We start from the raw sequence: 9094 nt of genomic DNA, 5'->3' as shown, positions 1-9094 counted from the left end.
CAAATTCAACCACCTTGACAAAATTTTGGGAGCATTTGTGTAATCAATGCTTTCAAAGTATCGATTTTCCGTCCAAATAATGACGCTACATCTGACGGTACAGAAGAAATGAAAATGCTATTGTGTCCTTTATTTCTTTCTTTCGAGTACAAGTATATTTCCGATGGAACTGAAAAAGGACATTTACTGATGCAGATACCGAAGTAATCCTTTTTCTGCTGTGAGAAGAGGGAAGCTTCACTTCACTTTATGTTGGGTTCTATAGCCGATTTTGCTTTTTAAAGACTATTTACTGTTAGTATTTTTCTTCTTCATCTTCAGAAATGCTTCATTTTCTTGGCTGGCTGGATTGAGAGGTAACTGAACAATTTTGGGTTTAGTAGCTTGCATACAGTTGAACTTGTTTATCTTTTTATAGTTACTAAAAGATGGCCTCCAGGCTATAAAATCCAAAATTATTGAAATTAAAGAAACTTGTTTTTTTTTTTACATATATCAGAATGTCAAATAGACATGTTGTTATTTTATGGTGCCACCTATCGCACTAAGCTAACACAAGAAGTAAAGTTTGGAAACTAATTAACATAAGAAATTTTACTGTGGAAAATTCCTTAATCAATAGAGTGAAAAATCATGACCTACTCTCGTAGTTTGCTCAAAATCTCCACCAAAACTCGACCAAAATTTTAGGTTACATCTCTATAACCAAAAAGACTAACTCCTTAGTACCCCTTACCCTTCCTAGTTGTAACTACCTTTTTCAAGATTCTACCCCAATCTTGATAGCCTTTACAACTCGAGGAACAAACATCTATTACAAAATGTGTATAAAGTAAATAGGTTACAATTCAGGATCTATCAACTAAGCAACTCGACTACTAAAGCAATAGCTTCTTAGGAACATGTTCTCTTCGTTGATAGTTGACTCTCACAAAGCACTCCTCTCAATGACTACTATTTGCTAAGAATAAATCTTAATGTGTGCAAATAGCATCTATCTTCAATGACATCAATATGGTGCTTTGTATAAGAGAGGTTATGGTTGAATATTTTCTTGCCTTCTTGCTCCAAAACCTATTGGAATTTGGTCAAGAAATCAAATCCTTATTGGACTTGGTTTCCTTACATGTTTCGACCTTCACGTGTGACTTCTCCTAAACCCAAAACTCTTTCCTTTTGTGCAATTATGGTAATCTTCCACGTTGAGTTCCAGGAGTCTTCTGTTTCACTTTTGAGTCTACCACCAATTCATTGGCCAGAAGAGCATTTAACCTTTGTCTCCCCTTCAAGGATGCCATTTGATGTTTATCTACCAATTTGTCCATGACAGTCTTCAATCTTTCTGTGATCAACTTAGAGATAATTTGATAAACTCCCCCAATTAGGCTTATTGGCCTAACGTCTTTCAATTCTTCTGCACCATGCTTCTTAGGGATTAATGCTATTAAGGTAGCATTAAAAGACTTCTCAAAAAATTCATTCTAATAGAGCTCATCAAGTCCTCTCTCAAAACTTCCCAACAAGACTTGTAAAAACCCATTGTGAAACCATCTGGGCCTGGGGGTCTATCTAGAGAACATTGAGTGATACCCTGGTAGACCTCAGTTTTTGTGAATGGCTTTGAAGCCAATCTTGTTCTTCATTTGTGATCTTCAGACAGTCTGTTTAGTCAAATGTAGGTCTCCATGCTTTAGATTCTGAGTAAAGTTTTTGTAAAAGTCTACCATAGCCATCTTGATACCCTCTGGTTCTAGAGCTTCTTCTCTCCTTACCACCAACCTATCAATAGTATTGTATCTCTTATGAGCTGTTGCCATCCTTTTGAAAAATCTATTATTTTTGTGCCCCTGTTGAAGCCAAAGAACTCTAGATTTTTCCTCCAACTTGGCTCCCCATTTTTGGCCAAGTCGTCTAGTTCTACTACTACTGTTGTCTGTTCCCCTTATCATCATCTCCTCCTCAGTCAGTTCTTTGGAGTCAAGAACATGATCTAGGTTTGTTAATTCTTTTAGCAGACTATTCTTTCTGTTACATTCTCACTGGACTTTTCTTTACTCCAGAAGGAATGCCTTTGAGTGAGAGCAGAATGTAGGAACAAAGCTTCCCGGAGTCCATCGATTTATTCCCAATCCCGTCTTGTTCTCTCACCAACTTGAATAGCTTATGGACTTTGAGCTTTTTCTTCAGTAACTGAAGTTTAAGAAATTTTAGGTTACAATGCTAAAACCAACGGGACTAACTCCTTAGTACCTTACACTTCCTAGTTGTAACTGTCCCTTTCAAGATTCTACCACAATTTTGAAAGCCTTTACAACTCGAGGAACAAACACCTATTACAAAACGTACATGAAAATAGGTTACCAATTAATAACTATCAGCTAAGCAACTCGAGAACTAAAGCAATAGCTTCTTAGGAATAGGTTCTCTTCATTGACAGTTGCTCCTACAAATAGAGGCGAATCTACGATTTCTTAAAGATGGGTGTGCTACTAAAGAAGGGAGAAAAAAATGCATCAAGTGGGACTTGATCCTTGTACCTCTAGGTAAATAACTTATCTTCCAACCCAGTGTACCACTAAGCCTTTCCGTAGTATGGGTTCTCGTGTACCGTTAGTTACCTTTAAATTCTCCCTTGCTCACAAAGCACTCCTCTCAATGACTACTATTTGCTAAGAATAAATGTTGATATGTGCAAGTATGTCCATCTTCAATGACATCAATATGGTGCTTTATATAGGAGAGGTAATGGTTGAAATCCTTGTCTTCTTCTCCAAAGCCCATTGGAACTTTGTCAAAAAATCCACTCCCAGTCAGACTTGTTTTTTCATAAATGTTTCAATCTTCACGTGTGCCTTCTTCTAAATCCAAAGCTCTTTCCTTTTGTGCAACTATGGTAATGTTTCCATATTGAGTTCTTGTTCCTTGATCCGCATGTTTATTCCATTAACCAAATTCCTCTTGAATTCTTCTCGCACCTGGAATCTGCTTTACGTCAGCTGATCATCAGTCATCTCCAGTCCACTGTAAAAGACCTCGTTCCTTCACTTTGTGCATAGTACTTCTGTAATTCAGTTCTCTTGTAGACATGAGAAGGGTCTGGTTCTTCAGTAGTTTGTCTATCGTAAACACTACCAGCTCCTTATTTGAGACATGTTTAGAAACTGGTTCTTGTATAATATTTGTTATGTTTGTGAATTATCAAAACTTCACATTTAACATATCTCAACATATGTATTAAAGTAGAACTAGTAGTGCATCAAGCAACTCGTAATAGAAAATTTAGTGACTTGTCTTGTTAATGTAATTTTTCTTGATATTTACTAAATATACTTTTGTCAACGAGGAAAAAAGAGGTCAAATGCAAATTTGCATATAAGTTGTCTACAATTTTTGCACATATGACAATTATTGTTCTTGTGTTGCACTTATCTTGTCATCCATAAATCAAAATATATAACATATAATGAAACAATTTGAGTTCTTTTTGTTATGAAACTTTTGTATAGGAATTTTCAAGTTATGCAAGAATTAGGCTCCATTCAAATACTTGATTTTTTAAGCCAGACAGTTGAAACTTTTGAAGATAAACAATGAAAAGTAAATCGCTTTCAAGAAATAGAAATTATGTTGAAAGGGGAATTGGGGAGGATGTTGCATTGAATAAATCAAGCATGGAGGTTGATTTTGGCAATTTGATATGGGTCCAGCTCAACGGTCAATCGTGGCTTGGTCAGGTATTAGAGAATTGGGAATATTTTTTTCTCTATGATGCTATTAGTTCTAAATTTTCTGTTTTCTTGTATGTATCATTACCCCCAGTTGGTTAAAACAGTATTTGGTAAGTTTCCTTGTCTCTACCTTTTTCCAACAGGTCGTTGATGAGAAAGTTGTAGGTGGGAACAAAAAGCCCACAAAAAAGGTAGCTGGTGAAGTCCTTGTTCGGTTGTATGGAAGCTACACATAGTAAGAAAATCCAACTCTTTTGTATTTGTTTCTTTTTCAATTGATATTTAAAGGTTCGACTTCATTTAAATCACTTGCAGTTTGTATGTGGATCCTATTAAATCTCAATTGGAATATGAGAAGGTGAGCTCGCGTATATTCTAATGGTGAAACCTAACTTTCATAAATGGGAGTCTTCTGATATGTTTAACAACTTTATGTTTGATTTGCAGATAATTGAGAGATACAATGGCAGTCTTGTTAACATACTAGGTGAAGCTCTAAAGCAGGTGAGGCTTTATTCTCGTTCTCCATTATTAGACTTTTATGCCAGAAGTTTGCATCTCTCAAGGAGTCTGTTACTTAGATTCTTGTGAGTAGTTTGTCCTACTCAAAGATACTTTTGTTATAGGATCTCCTTCATCTCAAATCTGGTGCAATGAAGATGGAAGACATACAATCTAAGGGTTAGGCCCTTTACAGTGTACTTCTCTTTACTTTTCACACTTGAAACACCTTGGCTGCTTAATCTTACAATTGAGTCTTCACAGCAGCTTTAAAATATGGTTAAATATATCCAGGAAAATTGGTAATCCATCTAATGCTACGAGCTTCATTTGATTTTGGCATATATTTTGACATAATTGTAATGACATCCAATATAGCATTAGCTGAAAGCATAATCTTTAAATTGCCACAAAGGTGAGACTTTCAGTGTAATGGTCTTTTGAGTGAGTTTACAATCTACATATGAGGCGTCCAATATCATAGATAACTTTTTTGTTTTTGTTTTTGTTTCTTTATTTTTGCCTTTTCTATTGATTCTATTACACATGTATCTGTTGTACATTCTTGAATCTCTCTCCCAGTGCCAATTTTAAGAAACAAAACAGTGATAATATAGTTTCTTGATTGATTTATCGTCAGAACTTTGGCATATCTTCTCTTCCTTAGAAAGCCACTTTTCAAATCTTGAACCATCAAATATAAAATAACTTCAAATTCTTAGCATTGCTTAAAATGTAGTAAAGTTGCCTAAGTAATAAGTCAACAGCAGATAGAGTATACTTTGGCTTAATCCCTTTGAATTATCTAAGGATATCCCATCTGTCTTTAAATATTACTTAACTTCCCATGAAGTAGTAAATAGTAGAGAGGAGAAACAAATATACTTTTTTAAAAGAGAGGGAAGGACCTTTGAATTGTGAGTAAGCAAAGGAGATGTCTATGTAATTGGCCCTAATACTCTTATCACAAAAGGGTCAAAAAAGCCCATAATGTATTGGAAGTGGTTTAAATTTGTCCTCCTTCTACCTATTGGATCCCAATTGCCCTTATCATTAATTTTAGAGTTAAAAATGCATATCCTCCACCTATTGGACCCAAATTGCCCTCAACTTTAATTTTCGGTTACAAATGTCTCTCCTTCAAACAAAACTATGAGATGACACATGTGGGTCTCTAAATAAATGATGGGTGACACTGATTTATTGGTCCATGTGATCCTAACCATAAATAACCCGACTCATCTGGGTTAACCCAAAACGACTAGAAACCATTTGTGTTCGCTGAAAAGTGATAGTTTAGGTGTTGTTTTGACCATTAACTCCAAATTCAATGAATATAAGGGTTACAACTATTGTTAGTAAGTGTAAAATAACATTAATTGGTGATGAAATAAAACTAGCACCTAACTATCTCAACAATTCTCTTGATATTGTTTCAAGATTATTGAGAAGTTGATGGTGCAGCCATGGAATCTTTTCAAGGTGTCAGCCTTATGATGAAAAGACCGACTCTGACACCAATTGAAATAAAACTAGCACCTAACTATCTCTACAATTCTCCTGATACTGTTTCAAGATTATTGTTCCCCTTAAGGAACCAGGTTCCTTAAGTACAACATAGAACAACAACGTAAATAAACACATATGTTTACTGTGAAAACCTCCTTGCTCAAGAGAATAAAAGCCATTACTTACGTTGAGTTGGATTTCCTACCAAAACTTCACCTACTTCAAAGAGGAGTTTCAAATTACTACTCTATAATCTAATGGTCTAACTCTAGTACCTCAAAACAACAATTAACACTAACTGCTAGCCCTTCAAAGAATATAAACTCTAAGTCTCCGGAACTTACAAGATTTACCTTCACAATTACTAGTACCTATACTAGTAAAATAAGTAACAACTTGAACAAATGCCTACAGACTCAAACTAGAGAGAAAACACCCTATACAATAGTTCTTCACTTCCAACACTCTACTTCATTGGAAAAACTTCCTTTGCCTTGATGACTATTGCTCTGTAGAAACCTCCTTCATATTGGATGCAATAGCTGCATCAATTCTGCCTTGTAATGATCCTTTTATAAACATGGAACAATTAGGTTGTTGCTATGCAACCTAGAATTATTTGGTAAGGGAATAACCATTCTTACGAGATACAGTTTCATTAAGAAGAGTCCTTGCAGGATTCTCTTATGTGTTTTATCTTTTCTTACCTTAAATAGCCTTCTTCCCCAGAACTGGTTTACCTGCTCCTGTCTTGTGGGTGAACCTGGTTCTCATAAACACTTTGTCATTCATCAAAATACTACACGTGAATCAGGCATATAACACAGGCTTCCCAACAGGTGATTTGAAATTTACCTTGTTGTGTAGAGGCTTTGTAAGAGTAGGGAAATCCAAATGGGGGTTTGGGCCTCATTGGAATGGTTTAAATGCACGATGTCTCTTGGAAGCTTTGTGCCTAGCTTCAATTTTTCTGGCGCTTAGTGTCAAGCTTCTAGGGAATCTTCCTTGGCCAAGAAGGACTTTGGCGCTAGACTCAAACCCCTTATTGAGTGTGCACCTTTGGAAGAATCGTCATAACTTTTTGTAAGAAAAATTCAAATGACAAACTGTTAAGTCATTGAAAACTAGATTTCAAGGGTTACAGCTTTCCTTTAGAAGGGATGGACAAATTGTTGATTTACTGAGAGTTGCAAACTTTTGAAGTAAGACTTGTTTTAATTGTCAAAATCTGTACCCCTTGTGTTGTCTCCCAACTTTTCTTCTTCCTAGAGTTCTCATTAATTGTCAAATACCTTTATTTCAATCCCAACCTCCTCAGACACATATTTAACAGCCCAAACATCAAATTAAGTATTTAGATCCTTCTTGAGCCGAGGGTTTATCAGAAAAAACCTCTGGATCTCCACAAGGTAGGGTATGGTCCGTGTACACACTAACCTTCCGGGCCTCACTTGTGGTATAACACAGGGTATGTTGTTGTAAACACGAAACCAGTTATTTCTCACTTCCCATCATATAGTACGATTAGTTTTGGCAACATATAAAGCATATATCTTAACTAAAACTCAATGAAATACTAGCATAATGCAAGTAGTTTTTATCACCTCTATGAACCTCTTACTTCTTCTATGTAACATTAACCGAGTTTCATCGATTACAAGAAAATATGAGTCTTTTGAGTCAACAAGTAGGTCCACGAAGGTGCCTTTAAGATTTTCAATTATCATTAAAATTGATCTTCAATAATATTCTTTTTTCTCTTCTCCCCCAAGTTCTTGTGAGAAGTGTTTCTTTTTTAGCAGAAACTCTAGGCGCTGCTGCATCTCGAGGCAAAGGAAACAACAAAAGTCAGGACATGACACCCTCAACTTCTGTAAGTTTCATCCTCACTCAGAACTGTCTTAAATACTAATGCTTAGTTCAAGTTCCAGTAAAAGAAGTGTTCTTCTCAGTTTTGTGCACGGGAACCTTGAGAAAACATCTTGTAGCATATTTTGGTATATTGGGATTTTGAAGGCTAAATTTCTTGCCTAAACTTCCGAAATGGACTCCGTTGAATGAAAAATAGCAGAAATGCTAGGTTATATTCTCTTATAAGAAGTGCTAAGAAGGTAATTAAAGTGCAAGGGAAGGAGCTGCTCTTATGATACTTTCCAAGTCAAATTAAACCTTTTTTTAAAAAATAAAAAAGAAAACAAGTCAAAACTCACCCAACTTCTGGGAGTGAACAACTTCTACCTCTGAAGGTTATTTGATTTGAAATTGTGCCTCCTATTCTAATAGAAGCTTGGGCCTTCCACAAGTAGATAACAGGAAGGAGCGAAAAAACAAATACAACAACTAATTCATAAGTCTTGTCTTTTCCAGTTTTCCATTTGCGATGTGTTACCACTATGATATATTAATATGCTTCTTGATATCCTTGTTTGCTGCCACGTGATACAGAAATTATGTTTGTTTAACTTTTCTGCTAAGTGCTGCTTCATAGTTTATTCTTTCTGATTTTAACAAAATTAAATAACATCTCAGTGAAAATGAGAAGTAGACGAATTGGACAATGCAGGTCTTTAGTGGCTTCGAATAATGACTACATGCGATTGCTAGACTTAAATCTTCTAGTAGGTTGCACAATTATTATGTAACTCTGCTACTGTTGACATTCCATTCAGGCAATAGCATCGGCAGGAGAATATGCACCTAGAAGACGTCGAATGAAGGTAATGCAAGCGCTTGGTTTGATGGCTCCTCCTGGATCACCATTTCATCCAAAGTAATGTGTCCCTGTGACTCTGGAATCTGTTGCCTGTAGTCCATTTACTGATCATGCTATGAACCATTACCCTCATGAGGCATAGTATTGTTGATACTAACAGCTAGATGTAATATTAAATAATTCAAGAAAGTTTTCATCCAAAAGTAACGTGTCTCTCAATGACAGATCAGTTGTCTGTAGTCGACTTGTTGATGATCTTGAAGTAAATATCTAGGACTGATTTGACAATGACAATTATGTTTGGGATTGATATAGTGATTATTGTTGATGCTAACATATGAAGTATGATAAATACAATATTCTGAGATAGTTTTAATTTCAAGTGACATTCTGTTGACGGAGATACTTTCTATGGTCTATTTGTCACTAGACCCGCTGCTCAATCTATGAACTGGAACATGTTTGAGCGTTATACGTTTGAGATTGAGGCATAGTTGTACTGGGGTCAACCCATTGGATTTTTTAGTTCTTGGCTTATATTCACAGTTAAATATCATATGCTTGTCTGATTTATACCTTTTTTCCCTATTGCTTATTCTGTAATGAAGAGCAGGTCATTGATTGGCTGATTAGTTATAAGCGC

General features: G+C 35.7%; 1 protein-coding gene across 5 annotated transcripts; it reads left to right on the top strand.

Annotated features, from left to right (window-relative positions):
* On the top strand, positions 1-8793 carry LOC129893478 (uncharacterized). 5 transcript variants are annotated; one of them, XM_055969016.1, is made up of 9 exons: positions 1-97; positions 196-356; positions 3565-3734; positions 3872-3963; positions 4044-4086; positions 4176-4232; positions 4355-4409; positions 7538-7611; positions 8408-8793. In XM_055969016.1, exons 3-9 carry the CDS (start codon positions 3591-3593, stop codon positions 8510-8512), a joined length of 570 nt encoding a protein of 189 aa, XP_055824991.1. In that variant the 5' UTR covers positions 1-97; positions 196-356; positions 3565-3590; the 3' UTR covers positions 8513-8793. The 5 variants fall into 5 exon arrangements, with proteins under 5 accessions (XP_055824991.1, XP_055824988.1, XP_055824992.1 ...); XM_055969013.1 differs by having other exon boundaries at positions 2-97; positions 3507-3734; XM_055969017.1 differs by having other exon boundaries at positions 3-97; positions 3507-3734; positions 7541-7611.
* The last annotated feature ends 301 nt before the right edge of the window (positions 8794-9094 follow it).

Source organism: Solanum dulcamara, chromosome 6, assembly GCF_947179165.1.
Source record: "Solanum dulcamara chromosome 6, daSolDulc1.2, whole genome shotgun sequence".
Classification (NCBI taxonomy): domain Eukaryota; kingdom Viridiplantae; phylum Streptophyta; class Magnoliopsida; order Solanales; family Solanaceae; genus Solanum; species Solanum dulcamara.
The sequence above is the reverse complement of the archived record's forward strand: the minus strand, read 5'-3'. Positions and strand labels throughout refer to the sequence as shown.